At 47.7% G+C, this 20,205-nt stretch overlaps 2 protein-coding genes across 26 annotated transcripts in view; one reads left to right on the top strand and one right to left on the bottom strand.

The window, feature by feature from the left end:
* Positions 1–11,743, top strand: part of BRD7 (bromodomain containing 7) — a 55,315-nt gene extending 43,572 nt beyond the window's left edge. For 2 of the 8 annotated variants that reach the window (XM_023209898.2, XM_023209900.2), the window contains 7 exons: positions 1,105–1,212; positions 1,618–1,753; positions 3,813–3,924; positions 5,776–5,832; positions 7,029–7,143; positions 7,433–7,576; positions 7,809–11,743. In XM_023209898.2, the coding sequence (XP_023065666.1) occupies positions 1,105–1,212; positions 1,618–1,753; positions 3,813–3,924; positions 5,776–5,832; positions 7,029–7,143; positions 7,433–7,576; positions 7,809–8,167 (1,031 nt within the window). In that variant the 3' untranslated portion in view covers positions 8,168–11,743. The remainder of the gene's footprint in view (positions 1–1,104; positions 1,213–1,617; positions 1,754–3,812; positions 3,925–5,775; positions 5,833–7,028; positions 7,144–7,432; positions 7,577–7,808) is intronic. The other 6 variants (XM_023209899.2, XM_023209902.2, XM_023209903.2 and 3 more) reach the window with 5 other exon arrangements.
* The window catches only part of ADCY7 (adenylate cyclase 7), a 73,206-nt gene continuing 63,211 nt past the window's right edge, over positions 10,211–20,205 (bottom strand). For 16 of the 18 annotated variants that reach the window (XM_023209894.2, XM_023209889.1, XM_023209897.1 and 13 more), the window contains 11 exons: positions 19,766–19,850; positions 19,386–19,511; positions 18,519–18,617; positions 16,984–17,177; positions 16,026–16,119; positions 15,631–15,786; positions 14,784–14,930; positions 13,763–13,867; positions 13,413–13,527; positions 12,701–12,825; positions 11,681–12,469 (listed from right to left, as the gene is read on the bottom strand). In XM_023209894.2, coding sequence (XP_023065662.1) covers positions 12,323–12,469; positions 12,701–12,825; positions 13,413–13,527; positions 13,763–13,867; positions 14,784–14,930; positions 15,631–15,786; positions 16,026–16,119; positions 16,984–17,177; positions 18,519–18,617; positions 19,386–19,511; positions 19,766–19,850 — 1,393 coding nt within the window. In that variant the 3' untranslated portion in view covers positions 11,681–12,322. Of the gene's footprint in view, positions 12,470–12,700; positions 12,826–13,412; positions 13,528–13,762; positions 13,868–14,783; positions 14,931–15,630; positions 15,787–16,025; positions 16,120–16,983; positions 17,178–18,518; positions 18,618–19,385; positions 19,512–19,765; positions 19,851–20,205 lie in introns of all 18 variants that reach the window. The other 2 variants (XM_023209885.2, XM_023209895.1) reach the window with 2 other exon arrangements.

The raw sequence follows: 20,205 nt of genomic DNA, 5'->3' as shown, positions 1-20,205 counted from the left end.
TTCTCAGCTTCATCGTCTGGTACCCGTACCCATTAGGAAACCAAATTCTAGACTATTCACTGAGGAGAGGAGATCTGATTTAGATGTTCAGTTGGTTAACAGTGCCTTCACCACACCGGTTACTGGTGGCAGTAGCCTCCGTTGCAGGCTGATCATGTGACACAAACTCAGACTCTTCTTCAGGAGAGCAGATGCGCTTCTGTTAGATACTGTGGCAGACCACATCTTCTCCTGCCAGCATCTTTTGCAGTCCCCTCAGGTGCCCACCCATGATTTCTCTATGTCACGTATTCCCACCTTCATCACAGGGATTCATTCCTGGCTAATGCCTGTTCTCGTTGCACTAAAAGTGTGCCTTTCATAGACACTCATGTATCCTTCATGTGTTAGTAGCCCTTTTGTCTTTAATGCAGGTGTTTTCCCTCAGTCTTTTACTAACCTTTGTACTGGTTAACTCTCATCTGAACATTAGAAGTCCCAGCTTTTGGCCGGACGCGGTGGCTCAAGCCTGTAATCCCAGCACTTTGGGAGTCTGAGACGGGCGGATCACGAGGTCAGGAGATCGAGACCATCCTGGCTAACACGGTGAAACCCCGTCTCTACTGAAAAACACAAAAAAAACTAGCCGGGCGAGGTGGCGGGCGCCTGTAGTCCCAGCTACCCGGGAGGCTGAGGCAGGAGAATGGCGTGAACCCGGGAGGCAGAGCTTGCAGTGAGCTGAGATCCGGCCACTGCACTCCAGCCTGGGCAACAGAGCGAGACTCCGTCTCAAAAAAAAAAAAAAAAAAGAAGAAGTCCCAGCTTTTAAGTTTTCGTGGCTTTTGTTTTTAATAAAAATCTAATTTTTTAAGTGAAGTGTACGTGGTTATAAAGAATTCCAGGAAGCAGGAGAGTGTAATGAACAAGTCTAAGTTTTGATCCTGGCTATAGCTCCGCCTTTCTGAACTTTGATTTTCTTATAAAAGTGGGTGTAGTAAGGGCTTCCCAGCCTCCTTCACGGTCATGCAGATGACATGCAGTGGTGTATGCGGAGTCACTCGGCAGAGGGCCCCGTGGGTCATGGCCGTGTAGGCCTCCTTCACTGTGCTCGGTTTTATGTTGTAGAGCCAGGCTACTGCCCTGTGAGACTGGGAATGACAACTGGAAGACTTCAGTCTGGAGTGAATACTTTGCAGGGGTTCAAAGAGGATAAAAGGAACAAAGTCACTCCAGGTGAGGCTCCTGCATAGAGTCATTTTTTTCTCTTCTCTGTTTTGGGGTATTAGGGAAAGGAAGCACAATTACGCTTTATTCACTAGATGGGTACCAGTATCTTGGTGGTATTTTTGCAACATTAATTAGCTATTTTATTAACTTCAGAAGAGACTGGAAAATTGGGTATTCATATTCAAAATGAGTTTTGTTCTTCCTTGTTCCTCTCCTCTCCCTTGTAGGGAAGAATTCACTTGAGTTGTAACTTTACAAGTACCTGTTTGGGAGAAAATATCTTAGATTTGCGAACCAGTCAATGAAGTAGTAAAGTTAGGAGAGAATAAATAACTTTATTTTGGTAAAACAAGAAAATAGATTGACATACAAGTTAAAGAATAGTGTTACAGTATTTGATTTTTTCAACAGTGTTGTATTTGAATTATGGGCCCTACAGTTCTTATGCACCGCATTACGACTCCACATTTGCGAATATCAGCAAGGATGATTCTGATTTAATCTATTCAACCTATGGGGAAGACTCTGATCTTCCAAGCGATTTCAGGTGAGTCTCCAGTTAATATTCTGATTACATTTGTTTAAAAACATTAATGTACATACGTGATTTGTGGGTAGACTGACAAAACTGGCCGAGTAGTAAAAAATGTGCTCAGTAATTTTTTTTAGCTAACAATAATGGATTCATGGTTACTGTTATCCTTTAGTGGAGAGAGAGCATGTCTCCCTGATGGTGGCATCCACAGTATTTTAATTCTTAAACAAAAATATATTTTTAAAGAGACTACCTCAGCCAGTACTAAAGTTTAGGAACTTGTTACTTCAAAATGTTGACATGCCATCTGCTCTCTTATAACATGTTGTGTGTCAGTGAGTTATGGTCCAAACTTGATCAGTTTGGGAACCCACAGTGCATTTTCCCCGAGAAAGGAGGCAGGATAGGATGGCTCTATTCCATAGGCAACCCACATAAAAGCCTTTTTGAGCAATCACATGCCAGGTAGACCATTGCAGTTAAACTCAGCCATTCTTTATTGCATGTTTCTGTGGGAAGATCATCTCTGTGTTCCTGTTCAGGATGCTGAGCAGTTTGGATCCCATCAACACAATGAGATCCATCCTGACTCAGCAGGATTCTGGCTCAGGATGGGACGCTGAGCTTGGGTTATGGCAGTAGTTTACTGGATATTATTCCTTCTTAGCAGTAGTACCTTGTTAATTTTCATTATGTATAAGAAATTAACCCTGTAGATTCACCAGTCCCCTGTTTCTCTGACAAAGGGAGAATCTGTTCACTTTCACATTAGTATGTGTGGTTTGGTTGTTGTTCTTTTTACAGGGTAGGGGTCCGTAAGTCTGAAGTTGACTGTGGTTTCAGATCAAGCCATTTAATCTTTTAGACCTCACCAGCCTGAATGAATTCTTTCTGGATTATGCATCTGTGCATACCACAAATAGGGATTGCACAGGGAAACAATACTGGCAAAGGCCCATGCCCTCTTGTCAAATGATGACAAGTGCTTTGGAGAAAGGTAAAGCAGCAGAGAAGGAGAGAGTAGTGCTGGGGCTATGAGAGGGGTGCACTTTTAAATCGGTCAGGAAAGTCTGCATAAAAGGGAAAGTTGAGCAAAAACTGAAGGAGGTGAGGAAGCAAGCAGGGCTGCCACCTGAGAGAGCATTCCAGGCAGCACAGGAGCTATGCGGAGGGCCTGAGAGAGAGCCTTCCCAGCACACTTGAGGAACAGCAGGAAGAAGCAGAAGTGTGCAGGCACATGGCCAGGGAGGGCGTAGGTCCTTATAAGCACTTTGTGAGAGTAGGTCCTTATAAGCACTTTGAATTTTATTCTCAGTGAGATGGAAACTACTGGTGGATTGCGAGCAGAAGAGTGACCCAGTCCAGCTTATGATGTTTAAAGGATCACCCTGGCTACTCTTGGAGAATAGACTGTAGAGAGGCAAGGACAGAAGTAGGGAGATGAGAAATGGACCGTGGGAGTAGCAGGTGAGGTTCTGAGAAGGGCTCACTCATCAGCCAGTAGGATTTCTTTACTGATTGAAGTGGGATGTGGGAGAGATGTTGAGGCTGACTCCAGGGTTTGCACACTGAGCTTGGAAGGCTGCAGTTGCTATTTACTGAGAAGGGGGAGACTTTGGAACATTACTTAGTGGGGAAGATCTAGCATTTCAGTTTTGGATATTTTAAGCTTGAGATGTCTGTTAGACTTCCATGTGGAGCACCAAAGGGTGTGGTCCAAACTGGATATGTGACTTTTGAGAGTTTTTTGATCCCAGATCAAAGTCCTGAGGTGAAGGTGATCGCTGTAGACAGGAAGTGAAAGGGCGGGGAGCAGAAGATTCAGGGACTGAGTCTGCACCCCTGTCACTGAGGTCTCATTTTTCTTTGGAACGTTTTATTTTTACTGTGTTCTTCATATTAATTCTGTCATGATAATGTTACTGCTAATTAATTTGTAGATACCATGTTGTGTCTAGGCAGAAATTTGATGTCTTGATGTATAACCGAGGGCATCTAATGGGAACAGTTGGCTCTGATAGGAGGATAAAGCCAGTGAAAGTGATTTATGTGAGACTTTCCTGTCTTGCAGCATCCATGAGTTTTTGGCCACGTGCCAAGATTATCCATATGTCATGGCAGACAGTTTACTGGATGTTTTAACAAAAGGAGGTCATTCCAGGACCCTACAAGAGATGGAGATGGTAAGAACGCTGCTAACGGAACAGGGTAATTTATTATCGACTCTCAAGCATTAGTCATTCAGTATAATGAAACCATGGGATTAACCAGTATGACAGCTGAACTCCATGGCCCTGAAAGACAGCCCAGCCCGGGTGGAGGCCGCGGGTGGACAATGAACGGAAAGGAGTAACTTAGCTACCAGGATCTGTGAGGGCCTGAGCATTATCCTTATCTCATCTTGGGAATGTAGGACTCAGAAATGGGGTTTACAACTCAGAAGTCGGTGTTGTGTCCTCTAACAAAAAAGCAAAGTTTTGCTCACTGGCGTGAAACTAAGTTGGCTAAAATGATAGGGAATGGCTTTTCCTTATGCAGTAATAGCACATCGGGAGGAACCTCAAGTTAAAAAGTAAAAAGCTTCCTCATTGCTATTTTATTAACACTTGTAAGCTATCTCTACTGCAGTTGCAGATAGTTCGTAATCTGGAATCATTCAGAGTTGTGGCTCAAGGATTAGAACCAGAAAATGTTCCTGCTGATACAGAAGAGAGTTGATCTCCAGAATGTTCCTGTTCCTGTCACACTAGTTAGAGAGAAACCCTGTGTCTCTTGGAGATCTAACTCTTTTTTTTTTTTTTTTTTTTGAGACGGAGTCTTGCTCTGTCGCCCAGGCTGGAGTGCAGTAGCCGGATCTCAGCTCACTGCAAGCTCCGCCTCCCGGGTTTACGCCATTCTCCTGCCTCAGCCTCCCGACTAGCTGGAACTACAGGCACCGCCACCTCGCCCGGCTACTTTTTTGTATTTTTAGTAGAGACGGGGTTTCACCGTGTTTGCCAGGATGGTCTCAATCTCCTGACCTCGTGATCCACCCATCTCGGCCTCTCAAAGTGCTGGGATTACAGGCTTGAGCCACCATACCTGGCCGGAGATCTAACTCTTAATGGTGACTGCGACTGTAGTGCCTGGTACCCTGCTCACAACCGCACATATGGTTGCTGGGTGACCTATCAGCAGAGCTGAGGTTAGTGCCTCAGTCAGGCTCAACGATGACTGCTTGTAAAGTATCTGCACTCAGACCGCTTTCATCACACAACCTAAAAAATGAAACTTTACATCAATTAAAAATACACATTTTTTTACCGTATCCTTCTCATCAATTAATCTGAATGAATTAATAATCTAATGAAAATTGAGTATTTTTCTTTTGGTGAATATTGCAATGTGTTTCAAAATGTCAAGTGTCTCTGTCCTTCAATATAGCAGTTCTTCTCAATTTATTCTAGATAAAATACAAAAGTTACATATAAGGATACATTGTTTATAATTTTTAGAAATTGGGAATTGGTTAAATAACTGACAACCTTTCAAAGAAAGATGACATCATTGATTGATGTCCATGATACATCTGTCTCGTTCCTGGGTGCGTTATCTGTGCAGAACAAGATTGGGAAGCTTTCACATTCTCTGTAGCATTTGATTATTATCCTCTGTTATCTGAGAATATTGCTCTGTTCATGAACAGTAATCCCTAGAACTCCTTCCTGTCTTCTTCTTGTCAGGGATTTTTCTGATAAAAACAGATACCATTTATTTACGTATTTATAAGTTATTTACCAAATACCTTCTTAAATATGTATGTAGCTTTTGATCAGGCACGGAAATAACATCACCAGTAATAAGTACCCCAGCTCACAGAATCCTCTCAAAATGCTAATAATTGTATTTAGTCATTTTGGTCTGAAAAATTATATTGTAGTAGTCCATATTTGTATTCATTTTCTCTTGCCAAGAAACTCCTGACAGTTTTCTCTTTTCCTTGATATTTGCCTTCATATGTTTTCCTAAAAAGCTGTTTTTCTTTATCTTTACAGTCATTGCCTGAAGATGAAGGCCATACTAGGACACTTGACACAGCAAAAGAAATGGAGGTGATTTTATTTTACACTTTACGAGAAATATTTAAACGGAAAATAAGGGGAGTAAGAGAAGTCTTGAGAATGGGAAGGCCTATTGGGTAAGAAGTAAAAGGGTTAGTGAGTAGAGTTGTGAGGGCCTAGCTGAAATGGCAAACCATAAATGCGTATCAGTGCCAAGTTGCACTATTATACAGTTTCTCCACCACAAGTTTTTAGCCCATATGTAGGCAGAGAAATCAGGTGGATCGTTGGAGTTGGAGAGCCACACCATAGTATAAATGGAACCATTCGCTTTTGATTGTTTAATATCTGGGTTGATCTATTCCTAAAAAGCAATGTTGAGGTTATGGAAATGTTGAGGTTATCTGAGTCTTAACGATTCTGAAAATAAAAACTCTACCTTTTTTTTTTTTTTTTTTTGAGACGGAGTCCCGCTCTGTCGCCCGGGCTGGAGTGTAGTGGTGCGATCTTGGCTCACTGCAACCTCTGCCTCCTGGGTTTAAGCAGTTCTCTTGCTTCAGCCTCCTGAGTACCTGTGATTACAGGTGCCTACCACCACGCCCAGCTAAATTTTTTTTTTTTTTTTTTTTTTTTAGTAGAGACAGGGTTTCACTATGTTGGCCAGGCTGGTTTCGAACTCCTAACCGCAGGTGATCCACCCAACTTGGCCTCCCAAAGTGCTAGGATTACAGGCATGAGCCACTGCGCTGGGCCAGCTCCATCCTTTTTAAGATTTTGTTTCTCTCATGCAATACTGACAGCCTAGTTTGGGGGCCTGGAGAAGACCCAGGAAGTGTGTCAATAGGAATGCAGGTATATGGACTAGATGGACTGAAATAGTCTTTGAATCTCGAAAACACAAGGCATTGTCATCACCAAAAGCTCTTCACAGTTTAAGCAACAATGAGGCTCTCATTACTTCATCTTTAGAATAGTTGCCATACTAAACAAATGATATAAATTGTATGGGATACACCATTACATTTCACAGAAGTGTGGATTTATTGAATACCTGTTTTTGCCAAGATGTGGGAATAGCATTTTAAAAGGGTGTTCTGGAAATTCATTTTCTGTACGCATCAAGATTAGGACTCCATAGTAAATAGGTAGAGTAACTTTGCCTGTAAATACACACCATCTTAGTAATTTCTAGTTAGCACTGCTGTGGCTTAGCAAACTCCAGTAATTGCCTGTTTTTCCTTTTGAAGCAGATTGCAGAAGTAGAGCCACCAGGGCGTTTGGACTCCAGTACTCAAGATAGGCTCATAGCGCTGAAAGCTGTAACAAATTTTGGCGTTCCAGTTGAAGTTTTTGACTCTGAAGGTGAGTGTCTCCAGAGGCTTTGATTGAAAAACTGCACGATGTAGGCAGTCAAGATTTCATGTCTCATAAGTACAGATTAATGTAGCCATTCACCACAGGAAGATCTTGGCTTACCAAGTTAAATGAATAGGTATGGTGTGTTGATTTCATTTCAAGGGGATTACTCTTTTGAAGGGAGAAGGCTAACCAATAATTAGCAAAGCCCTAGAGCCTAGGAGTCAGTTTATTACACAAGATCAAACACAAGTGTGTCTGTTTTCTTCCGTGTGTTCTTTTTCTTACCACACAGAAGCTGAAATATTCCAGAAGAAACTTGATGAGACCACCAGATTGCTCAGGGAACTCCAGGAAGCCCAGAATGAACGTTTGAGCACCAGACCCCCTCCCAACATGATCTGTCTCTTGGGTCCCTCATACAGAGAAATGCATCTTGGTATGTTTTGCCTCCCATAAGAGGAGAGTCACGGGATGCTTCAAAGAAAAAACTTCTGAGTACAGTGGTAATGGCACTATAGAGTAATGCTGATGTGAATCCCAGGGACAGTTGTGTTTTGTTTTTGTTTTGTTTTGGTTTTTTGCATTTGTACATTTACTGTTCTTTGGGATGCCTCTGTCTAAAGGAACCATGTTTCAGTATCTGGAACTATCTTTGTTTTTCTTGTTAGCTGAACAAGTGACCAATAATCTTAAAGAACTTGCACAGCAAGTAACTCCAGGTGATATTGTAAGCACGTATGGAGTTCGAAAAGCAATGGGGATTTCCATTCCTTCCCCCCTCATGGAAAACAACTTTGTGGATTTGACAGAAGGTATGTACCCTATTTTCTCTGGGAAAGTGGAAAGCTATAGTGACTACAGTCATCCCTCAGTGTCTGCCCAAGATTGGTTCCAGGACCTCAGATTTGGTATCTACCCCACAAGGATACCAAAATCTGTAGATGCTCAAGTCCCTAACATAAAATGTATTTGCATATACCCTATGCACAACCTCCAGTATACTTTAAATCATCTCTATATTACTTAATATACTTCATAGAATGTAGTTAATATACTGTATTTTTTTCATTGTATTTTTTTAATTGGATTTTTTCCCCAAGTATTTTTGATTGGCAGTTGGTTGAATCTGCAGACGTGGAACCCATGGCTAAGAAGGGCCAACTGTAAAAGGAACATTAATCTTCTCCCTTCAAATAACACTTGAAAGGTTTTGTCTGTTTTTAATGTATAAAACTATTCTTAGTTTTCCTTTTATCTTGTCTAAAGAATTAATAAAGATTTCCTGTGTGCAGAAGAGCCACAATAGTAGCCTGATAATGCGCCTAGTGTTCAACCTTGGATGTGGTAAAGAATGGCTCTCAGCAGTTACACTTCTGGATGGCAGCTTGACCTTCATGTCCCCTTTTTAATTAAAAGGTAAAAACAGTGTTAGATTAAGTGATGTCTTTTTCTTTCAGATACTGAAGAACCTAAAAAGACGGATGTTGCTGAGTGTGGACCTGGTGGAAGTTGAGGCTGCCTGGTATTTGATTATATATTATGTACATACTTTTTCATTCTTAACTTAGAAATGCTTTTCAGAAGATATTAAATATTTGTAAATTGTGTTTTTAATTAAACTTTGGAACAGTGAATTTGAATGTTCCAGAGGTTGGACTTGTATTAGGTAATAAAGCTGGACCTGGGACTCATCTTGGTGATGTATACAGAAAGGAGCCCTTGTGAGGAAGGAACGTGCTTGGGGCTGTTGCCATACCTGCACAACATTCTTTCAAAATAGTGCCTGCCCGTGCTTCTTCCTTACGTCCCACAGACAGGACCATCACTAAGGAACGTTCTTAAAATGGCCCCATCCAGTGAGATTTTCCATTATACGAATATACTTGAAATAATTTTAGAATTTACTAGTGTGGTTCTGCCCCTGCATACCCAATGGGAATGATGCCCTTGTACGGGTAATTAGGCATCTCCCACCCACCCCCGACAAAAGCACACTGGGAGTTTTATAGCAATGTCACATGGCTAGTGTTTTTTGTTTTTTTTCCATTTTTTTTAAAGAGTTACTAGTACTGTAGCAAAGTAATAAGCCAAATAAGATAAACTAAGTCATCCTTGAATACATCAGGGAGTTACCAGATTACCAAAAGGTGACATTTCTATTTACTGTTTATCTGAAATACAAAGGTCAAGTACCCAAGCAGTTGAACTCTTAAGTAGGAGACCACAAGATGCATGGCCCCCTTTTTATCAGCAAGCTGAGATAAATGGTGATTTTTCTGAATCTGTATAGAACCTGTTATACACAAGGGGAAAAAATCAGGATGGAGATAGCCTTGTTCAGTGAACAAATTAAGTTTGAAGGCCCTTATACAGTCCTTCTATAAATCACCCAGGCAGGAAGCCATTTGATTTCCATTTTCCTGACTGAAAGTATTTAGGAAGAAGAAGTAGGGTAAAGGAAAATTAATTCCCCCAAAAGACTCAAAATCTTATGCTAAAAGAGTCAAATTTTCAAGTTGTTTTAGAGACTACTTTTAATCTCTAGTGAGTTCCTGAGGACCAAGAAAATACTTAAATTTAAAATACCTTCGGATATTTGGGTTTTTTAAATTGCTAATTTAATGTATAAAAAGCAGCTAAACACTGGTATTTATAAAAATGAAACAGCATTTTGAAACAAATGTTACGGATCTATAAATACTCGTTATATAGAATAAACCCTAGTTATTTGCATGCACCACCTCAAATCATGTTTCTTTATATTGACCTATTATATACACAGAGTATGCAGTGGTTAATGATCTTCTCTTCTGTTAGGAAATTTCCCCAATAAGGCATAAAACTTCAGGTATTATTTTCACCAGTTAGGAGAAATTGTAAGGAAGTCCCTGACCCATAGAGAAGGTCACTGTTAGATACTTGTTTCTGTCATAAAACAGAAACCAGTAAAGAAATAATTTGGTAATTTAAAAACAGGTTCATAAAAAGAAAATACCTGCAGGTAATTTTTATGGTCAGTTATATTGTATAACCTGAACACTGAAAACTAAAAACGTACAAACTATTATTATCTGAGCACAGCACAGTGCTTTAATAGGAAATAAAAATGCATGAATGGTAATCAATCAGTTATTTGTTAAACTCCCAACTGGGGTTTCTGTTACTGAAGAAAAAAACAACTTAAATATTGCAAGAGTACAAATAAGCTGACCTCAGAGAGGCCCAGTGCACTGATGTGTTTCCATGTTATATTAGCAACAGAAACCTTCCTGACTTCCCAGGAGAGCCCCCGCTGGGCAGCCCTGGTCACTGCTAGATCTTGAGAGCACAGATTTCAGTATAGTATTCATGTGAAACCAACCCTTCATGTAAAAAGTTGGTGTGTAAAAAAGGCAACTTAAGCGAGCTAATTGCCCCTTACCAGCATTGTTGCCATGCAATTCCTTTATACAGCAAGTTCTTCTATTCACACTGATTCCAGTTATGTGCAGCACATCAGAGCTGTCACTAGTCCACCCAGCATCTTTGTGCAAGTTAGAATACGCCTGCCCTTCCTCGGGCTAATAAAGCCACACATGACACAGCACAGGCAGGCCGGTTCAATTTTCGTCCCCTCCACCACCACCCCCACACTTAGCTGTACTCTAATTTGCAGTCAGGGGACAACTCATCCCAGGACCCTAACAAGTCCAGTCAGTCACCCAGTCTGCAACCCTGTATAATCTTGTAAAGGCTCCTGTATGCAAGACTTTCTGTAGAACTTCACGGGGTTCATGGTGACATCTAGCTAAGAATCCCTGCTATGTAGGGAAACTGAGTACATTAGAAATCCTGGCGATGCTCTGGTGATGAGGCCACTGGTTAAGTCTTTTGGTTATGAAGTCCCTTCAGAAAAAGGCCCGGGCAGTTTTGTTATTTCTCACCCTGTTACAGTTAGGTTGACTTTCAATTCCTTGGAAAGTTGAAGCACAGGTAAGACACATCCCCAAAACCTGGCTTTTTGCCTTTGCCTCGACTCGTGCAGTTTCAAAGCAAGAACGGCTCAGCATTTGTGAGGGGGCGGGCTTCCCAGATCCAGGAGCCTGTGCACACACCCATGCCGAGTAGATCCTTGTAGTTTTGAAGCTCTCCAAAGTTAGTTAGCTGTGAAGACTAAAGGAGAGATGCACTCACAGGTTGTCCAACTTATCTCTAAACAGAATCCATTCCTTTCCAGTAAGAAAAGTAAGATACAGTTGAAGGACGGCAGGGGAGAACGCAAAGATGCGTGAGTGATCAAGGAAGAGCTGAAAGGCCGCACCTTACTTTCTAGGCACCTCTCTCCAGAATGCTTGCCTCACAAGCTGCCTCATTCAAAGGCAAGGCTCCGCTGCTCCCTGCCTTCTTGCTGTGACCACTTTCCTCATTCCTCAGGACTCCACCCCCACAGCCAGCTGACACTGGACAGTAGTCCTCCCTATGTGTCAGTGGTTAAAAAGGCAGAGCATACACTGGGAGGAAGAGATTCTTGTCTACTAGCTAAGAAGTACATTCAAAAGGATAAAACCCCCATTAATGTATTCATTTAAAACAAACATACCAGACAAGGCAAAAAGCAACAGTGCTAATTATGGTGTTTTTCTCTACTGTTTGAAACTGTTTACAGATGTAAAACACCCCTTTCAGCTTCATTTACCAGAATGCAGCTGTGAGAAACGCTCTCATTGCTGGGCCCACCAGGGAGAGGGAGTCTCCAATCCGTGCCAGACAGCTCAGCTTACTCCCCCTTGATGTCTAGAAAAACAGACCTCACTTTTGCATGCCCACAGGCCACTGAGGTGGGCGTCTGTTTTTATCGTGCTAAAGTCGCCTCCATAGCACCTCAGGGAACAAAGATCTCAAAGGCAGCCCTGAACCAGTGAACATTCTCCAGCTTGCCTGGAAACTCTTACAGACCAGGCACAGAGGTTCTGGCCTCCCCAGCGCAGTATGGCTCAGTGGCTGCTTGGAGCCAGAATCTGGTGCGTGTGTCTGAGAAATCCTTCAGTGCAGGTCCAAAGAAGCCAACATGCACAGCCATCTGCCGGCAGGTGGCCACACCATCTGCAGGCCTCTGGGATTGGCGTGGGGTGGAGTCTTCTCCTGGGCTTACTTCAGGGAAGGAGATTGGCTTCCCAGCCTTTTCAGAACCCAGCAGGAGCCCTCAGTTCAGCCCCAGCCCCTGAAACTTGGCAGTGTCCGTACAGACAAAGTAAGTTCTCAGCTCGCCTTTGCCTTTGACATTGATCAGGCCACGGCATTCACAAGAGTACCCGAGGCCCTGGAGGATGGTGCAGGTCTCCTCAGTAACCTGAAAAGGAAGGAGACGTGTGTCTTCAGAGGCGGGAAGAACACTTGTCGTGGAAGGGACAGATAGAGACTGCCCAGGCACGCCAGTCCGCCTTCCCCAGAGAGTGTGATAGCTAGAAGCCTAGAACCATGGCTGCTGGTTGAGGGAGGCAGCAGCTCTTAAGTCCAAGTCCCCTCACTTCTGGGGAAGATCTTTTCCCCTCAGTTACCTGCTTCCCCGATGGGTCTTTACCTGGATTTTCCCAAGTTCTCCGGTGCTCTCCATTCGGCTGGCCACGTTGACTGTGTTTCCCCAGATGTCATACTGAGGTTTTCGGGCCCCAATCACTCCAGCAATCACAGGCCCATGGTTTATGCCTGAAGATGATGTTTACAGTTAGCCAAGCATGCAGGCAAAGCCTCAGGCTTCTGTCCTTAGGGGAGGCCAGAGAGTCCATACCCCAGCACAGGATGCGGGGACAAAACAACTAGAGTGAAGTTTCTCAGAGTCACCGTGATGCAGTCAGGCTTGGGGTGTGAGGAGGGCATTCCCCGGCCAGCTCTTTTTCAGATTCAGAAGCCAGAAGTCTGGGTTTGATGTTAACACTTGTATCTGCTACTCTCCCTTTTAACAAAGGCCTGGCTTTGAGTGCAGGCCCGCAACTATTTAGGTTTAGTAACTTTGCTTCCTTCTCTATATTTTAAGGTTACCTGTTTACAGTCAATAATTTTGGTTCTCCGTTTTCTGTAGTTACATATTATTAAAACTCTCAATGGTAACTGTATGCTAACTATATGCTTATGTAAAACGTCAGAATAATTGTCCAGCTGCTGAGCTTATCAGATCAGAAGGATTCTCAAACCTTTCATAATAGATGGCGAGGTGCAGCTGTGCTGCACAGACTGGGTGGGCTGGCCTAGAGGCAGGGCTCCCCACCCCTCTACCGCCCACCGCCCGGGCTCACCGACGCGGAGGCGGAAGGAGTTGAAGGAGTGCCTGTTGATGCCGTCCAGCTTGCTCATCAGGGCGATGCTGAACTCCACCATGACGCCAATGTGGGCGTGCTGCCGCTCCAGCTCCTGTGGGACAGGCTGTGGGTCAGATCCTTGCGTCTCCAGAGCCCCCAGACGTAGTGGGCCTGGCGCGCCACTCTTGTTGAGGATCTCCACCACTAAAATCCTGGCGGAGCCCTACAAGCACCTGGGCCCCTCCCCCTCCCCCAGGATAGGATATGGACACACCCTTTGGGTAAGGTGACAGGTCACCTTTTAAGTGAGGGCAGTCGGCTGAATTTCCCCTCTTGGGCTTGAGTACCTGGTTCTCGTGCCCTGAGGCGACACTGAGCCCTGCAGCTGCCATGTATGTGCTGCCGATGGTCTTGATCTTCTCCACGCCGCTGAACTTGGGCTTCAGCAGGAGCTGCAGGCGAGAAGGAAGCAGTGAAGCAGCCGCCACTCCACAGCCACAGCCAGGCTGCCCCCGCTCCTCAGGAAGGGTGCGGGGTTCCCTCCACCCATCGCCGCCTCGTACACACGTCTCAGGCTGCCCTGCCAGCTGAGCGCATGACTAAGCATGGTGAGGACATGGCCCTTGGCGGCTCCTGCTCCTCCTGTCGTCTCCGTCCCCACACTGTCTCCCTCTTCCCTTCCATCTGTGTCTGCACAGAGCAAACCCAGCATTATCTACACAGGAATGTAGATTCTTTGTCTCCAGCAAATAATTCAGCCCAAACTGATTTCCTCTGAATCGGCTTGGTTGGTAGCGTAGGCTTAGTTGGAAATGAAGCTGCTCTAAAGGGCCTGAGTCTAATCTTAGCAAGCTGCCCGTCACAGAGAAGATGCCAATGAAATATTTGCTGCATAAAACAGAATGAAAAAGAAATGTGTACTTTCATATTCTGTGTAATGTATATTCCGCCCAGGGGGCCATGATGCTTTTTTTTTTTTTTGGAGACAGAGTTGTGAACTATCACCCAGGCTGGAGTGCAGTGGCGTGATCCCAGCTCACTGCAACCTCCGCCTCCCAGGTTCAAGCGATTTTCCTGCCTCAGCTTCCCAAGTAGCTGGGATGATAGGCATGTGCACTACCAAGCCCAGCTAATTTTTTGTATTTTCAGTAGAGATAGGGATTCGCCATGTTGGCCAGGCTGGTCTCGAAGTCCTGGCCTCAAGTGTTCCACCCACCTCAGCCTCCCAAAGTGCTGGGATTATAGACCACCTTGCCCAGCCCTGTGTCACATTTTTAAATTGGGTTTTAGGATGGCAGGTGCCACCGTCCTTCCCTCTCCAGCATGGGTTGGGACTGCTGCTGCACAGGGCTGGGCTAGAGGCCGTACCTCGTCGAAGTCGGCAATGATCTCATTGAGCAGGCGCAGGCACTCCAGCCCTTCTTTGTTGACATCGCACTCTGTGTAAAACACTTTGAAGTCCGGCACGGAGGCAAACATGACACAGACGCAGTCATAGGACTGATGGTACCAGTCCTGGATGGGAAGAAAGCAGACCTTACACCACGTCACCTCTTGAGGGGATGGGAAGAGTGGCAAGGCCTCAGGAGCAGATGGCACTGAACTGCCCAGCCCAGCTTTCGGGGGGTTGGGAGGAGGGTGGGCTGCATGAGGTTCATCTGGCAGCTGTTACCAGGTGATGAAGAATTGGGTGGCCAGGGAGGGTCAGGCTCAGGTTGGTTTTTTGCCCACAGAAGCACCATGGGTGTTTCCATGTACACATGGGGTAAGAACCTCTGCAGTAGTGGAGGGTAACAGTTGGGAGGTCTTTGTTCTCACTGGGCCTCCATTTCCTATCTAGAAAACTTGCTACACAGAACTGGTAGAAGTACAGACATTTTCATCAACACAGAATGTCCAGATCACAAACCGCTGAACACACATTTCATCGTCGCCACAAGCCTGTAGGGAAGTGCTGTCAGCGCATTTTACAGAGGTGAAGACCAAAGCCCAGGAAAGCAAGGTGCCTCGTCCACAACCACACTTGAGCCCAGGTCCTTGACCCCAGACCTGTTCTCTCTCAGCTGATCCCATACATTGTTGCCTGGGCATCCCGGTGAGGCCAAGACCTGAGGAAGCCAAGCTCGGTGTGCACTCCAGCTCCACACCTTCACCCTGTGGACTGCGCCTGGACCCTCCGCCTCCCTGCCTCCGCCCCAGCCCCTTCTCAGCACACCTCGTTTAACTTGTCACCGATAAAGTGGGCAGCCACGTGGGCTGGCAGGACGTTCTCCAGAAGAAGGCGGTTCACGTTCTCCATGGTCTCAAATTCCTCGTGTTCCTTCTTGAACTTCTTCTTCCATAGACAGTCCAGGCGGCAGTAATAGTCAATCTGCAAACGGCGTGAACATAAGTGCCCCGTCCGCAGGCGAGCCGGGGCCATGCTGCTGTGCATCTCCTAGCCGGGTCTGTCTGTCCCTGGTGTCCTTGGAGCCTCTGGCCAGGGGACCCGTGCTTTCCTGGCAGGACTCTGGTCTTTGCTGCTGCTCCACACGAGCCCACCCCACCCCATCTCCAGATGGAGGTGAGGAAAAGCAGGCAGAGCTCGGGTCGGGGGGCCAGCCTCCATACCTGTCTGGAGAGCGTGAGCAGGGTGATGTAGAACAGGACCAGGTAGAAATTGGTCATGGTCTTCAGGTCCCTCCAGGAACAGCTAGGGGTGCTGCTGGATGTGAAGGGAGGCCCAAGTCACTCCCAGCACTCACGACCCCAACCCACTGAGTCATGCTGTCCAGGTGCTACGCGTACCCAGGGGAACGGGGGAAATGGATTCTAATGGGGTGGGTGGAAAACTAGACAACTCTGGGGTATTTATAAAGGGAAGAGGGGCGAGGTGGGCAGGGAGGTGGGGGAGCCCTCGTGGGAAAGACCTCTGATCTCACCCCTGAATGACCAGAATCAGCCGTGATGAGGGCCTGAAGGGAGCCCAGAGCTCCTGGTGAGCCAGGGTCAGTGGCAGGCGGGGTAGGGTGGATGGGTGGCGTAAGGATTTTGCAGGTGCGGGGCAGACCCACCCACAGGAGCAGATTGTGTTCTGGGTCCCAGGCTTCCACCTTTTTTGTTTAGGGGGACCAGGTCCACTCCTTAATCCACTTGGGACCCAGGACCCCTAGAACCACACACCCCAGCCCTGCCAGCGCCACAGGTATCACCACCTGTCCAGGAAGAGATGGAAGCAACTGCTCCTTCCAGAACTTGAGACCCAGGACATGGCCCTGAGAGGCACAGAGCTAGAGCTGCAGCCTTCTTCCCTCCCCACTACTAGACTGGCCTGGAAACAGGATGACCCGGTGGCCTCTGTCAGACCAGAGACTCCTAAAGAACCTGCCAGTGAATCGAATTCCTCGGCTCTGAGCGCTGGAGACCTGGGACCTGGGCAAGCGTCGGTCCCAACTGTGAGATGAAAGCCAGGCCATCTGCCAGCCCCACCCTGCAAGGTGCCCACTCCCTATGAACACAGAAGCCCCTTGGTGCGAGCGGGCACCAGGTGAACAGACCACCGTGGGGACGGGGACGGGTGGGGCCCCACCTGGTGGTACCATTGGGCTCGGTAAGGTTGCCCAGGCCTTGGCCGCAGCAGTCCCACTGCCAGCACGGAGAGAGGTTGAAGAGCACCAGGTAGGCCACCAGGGCCACTGTCAGCAGCACAACCTTTGGCTCCAGGCTCATCCTCAGGAAGACGGAGCAGGCGATGAAGCCCAGGACACAGCTGCAGGTATAGTACTGAGGGGTGGGGTGTCACTCAGGACAGAGCCACCCCACCACCTACTCTTACTTCAGGCCCAGCACATACCCCAGAGCCCCACTCCCCAGCACCTCAGCATCACCCTCTTGCCTTACCACCTCCCTTCTCAACAAAAAACAGTGAGACCTAAGAGTGTCCATTGTTTTGTTGTTTTTACTGTAGTTTTATTTCTTATGAAGTGCGCTCATTTAGAGGGGAGAAAACACAGTATGCAGATGCTGTGGATATGACAGACCACGGTCAAGGTCAAGGCCGGAGCATGCATGCATCCATGCTGCCTCCCTGAGTTTTTGTGAGCTTACCCTTCCAAAGGACCTCTGCCCTGCTCAAGATTGTGCTGTGGCTCCCCAGCCCCCAGAATAAAGACCACGCTCTTCACCCCGGCATTCTTGCACCTTCCAATCTGGATCAAGCCTGCCCCTGGCTCAATCTCCCGGTTCTTCCCACTCCCTCCCCAGGAGACAACCCACCCAAAACCCCACTGCTCCCAACACATGCCTCGGCTTTTTCCCCACACCATCCCCTGTCCCAGAACCTTTCTGCCCTTTAGAGTACTGCCACCCTCTGAGGCTGCAGAGTCTGCTGTCTGCAAGGGCCTCCAGGCAGAGACGTTGACCTCTGTCATCAGCCTGCCTGAGCCTGCCCTGGTACCACCACCTAACGAAACCCCTCCCTGAGCTGCGATTACTCGTGTAGAAAACAGCGGCAGGGGCCGGGCGCGGTGGCTCAAGCCTGTAATCCCAGCACTTTGGGAGGCCGAGACGGGCGGATCACGAGGTCAGGAGATCGAGACCATCCTGGCTAACACGGTGAAACCCCGTCTCTACTAAAAATACAAAAAACTAGCCGGGCGAGGTGGCGGGCGCCTGTAGTCCCAGCTACTCCGGAGGCTGAGGCAGGAGAATGGCGGGAACCCGGGAGGCAGAGCTTGCAGTGAGCTGAGATCTGGCCACTGCACTCCAGCTCGGGCGACAGAGCAAGACTCCGTCTCAAAAAAAAAAAAAAAAAGAAAACAGCGGCAGGCCTGTCAGAGAGGAGGTACCCTGACCCGGAGATCCCCACAAGGCCAGATGCTCCCCTCACTCCCTGCCCACCCACACAGCCTAGACCAAGCCTGCCAAGGCCCTCACTCCCTTGGGCCAGAGTCCAGCTGGGCCCATGGGACCCTGCTTTCCCAGCCCTGCAGGAGAGGCTGGTCTCAGCGTCCACGTGCTGTGCTCTCAAGGGTCAGCACCCATGCGTTGAGGGTCCAAACTGCACCCCTGGCAGCAGCAGCCCCACTCTGAGTGAGGCCACGGAGCCGGACCCAATGCACTCACCGGGAGGGGCTCGCACAGGGCTCTGGTCTTGCTGCTCACGGCTGGTAGGCCTGTCTCATTGCCAACAGGCAGCTCTGGGACTGGGAAAGGCATCAGGGGCTGCAGAGGAGACGGGTCCCCATTAGAGTTAGTCCAGGGACAGCAACACTGGAACCTGCCCAGGCCATATAAGGTGGGCCCCAGGCAACCATGAGTGTCACAGCAGCCTGAGGTTTCACGTTGCGATCAGCTCTGAGCATGGCTCAAGCCACCGTGCCGACACCCCACAGCAGCCATCAGGTTCACAGGGCAGAGGGGCTAGGAGATGAGGGCACAGTCACCCCCAGAGCAGCAGCAGCCAGGGGGTGCGGCCGGGACCAACATTTTCAACCTTCTCTCCAGGTGACCCTGAGGGAGGTGGTCACAGTAACACATTCCAAAAACCCAGGGTCCCAGGCAGAGAGGTGAGGGAGAGGCCCTAGCCCGGGATGCGGGGTCCAAGAGGAGGGTAGACAAGTGTCCCGTAGGCTGCTTTCCGCAGCACTGAGCCTCTGAGCACCAGCAGAGGAGCAAGGGTTCATCCCTGAGAGGAGAAACTGAGTCTCAGAAGGGCCGTGAAGAATGAATGGGGTGTCAGGATGTGGTGGCTCAAAGCATCCCATCCTCCTGGGGCTGGCCACAGAAGCTCTCTGGGCCCCCAAAGTCCTCATTTGAAAACCCAAAGGTGAAGAGCCCTGAGTCTGCAAAGAGGAACCCCCCCGCCACGGCCACCTGCTGAGCTTGGGGGAGAGGTCACCCAGAGGCAGCTTTTAAGGCCACATTGTAGGCATCCCAAATCTGGAGGTCTCCCTCTACCCAGGAGGCCTGCCTCCCCACCCCAGGACCCACCAGGTTGATGATAGCCACAGTGAGCAGGCTGCCGATGGTCAGGATGGCCAGGGTCAGCCTCAGCAGGGGCTGCGTCTCCACCCTCTCGGAGATAGTGCAGAGTGTCCCCCGGGCTGGGCACCACCTCTGTGGGGTAACAGGGTCAAGTCACCCAAAGCCAACAGCCTGGGCAAGGAGGGCTGGTCGCAGGCAGCCTGGGGAGGGGTCCTTCAGGAGAAACCTCCAGGACACTCAGGGAATTGTCCCTGAGGCAGGAGAGATGGGCACCCAACCTTGACCAGAGCAGGGGCTCAGCCCGGCCAAGTTCACCAGGGAGGGTTCCTGGGCAGGCGTCCCAAGGCGGGGAGAGAGGATCCAGGGGGCCAGAGCTCCCCACTTACCGAGAACTTGGTGGCAAAGCACAGGCCCAGTACCAGCCCCAGTACACAGGCCACCAGCCCGAAGGACACACCCAGTGCCGCCGTCCTGGAGAGGAGGGGAGAACTTCAGTTCTGCCTCGGGCCTTCTGCCCAGGACCCCACTACCCTCACCAATCCTCTGGCTCACAGCCACCTGTCCCCACCCCACCTGGTATTCTGCCCACAGCAAAGGGGACCTGTGGAAACTGTGGCCCAGCTGCCCCATGGGCAACACACGGGGCCTGGCTAGACCATGAAGATTGAGGTCAAGACCGTGGCACTCTTTGGTCCAAGTGTGTAAGAAATGAACAATATCTGCTGCCTTTAGACTCAGAAAAAAAAAAAAAAAACAGTAAAAACGCGTTCCCTATTATGTCTAATTTTTTTTTTTTTTTTTTTTTTTTTTTTTTTTTTTTTTTTTT

Source organism: Piliocolobus tephrosceles, chromosome 17 (genome assembly GCF_002776525.5).
Source record: "Piliocolobus tephrosceles isolate RC106 chromosome 17, ASM277652v3, whole genome shotgun sequence".
Lineage (NCBI taxonomy): Eukaryota > Metazoa > Chordata > Mammalia > Primates > Cercopithecidae > Piliocolobus > Piliocolobus tephrosceles.
The sequence above is the reverse complement of the archived record's forward strand: the minus strand, read 5'-3'. Positions and strand labels throughout refer to the sequence as shown.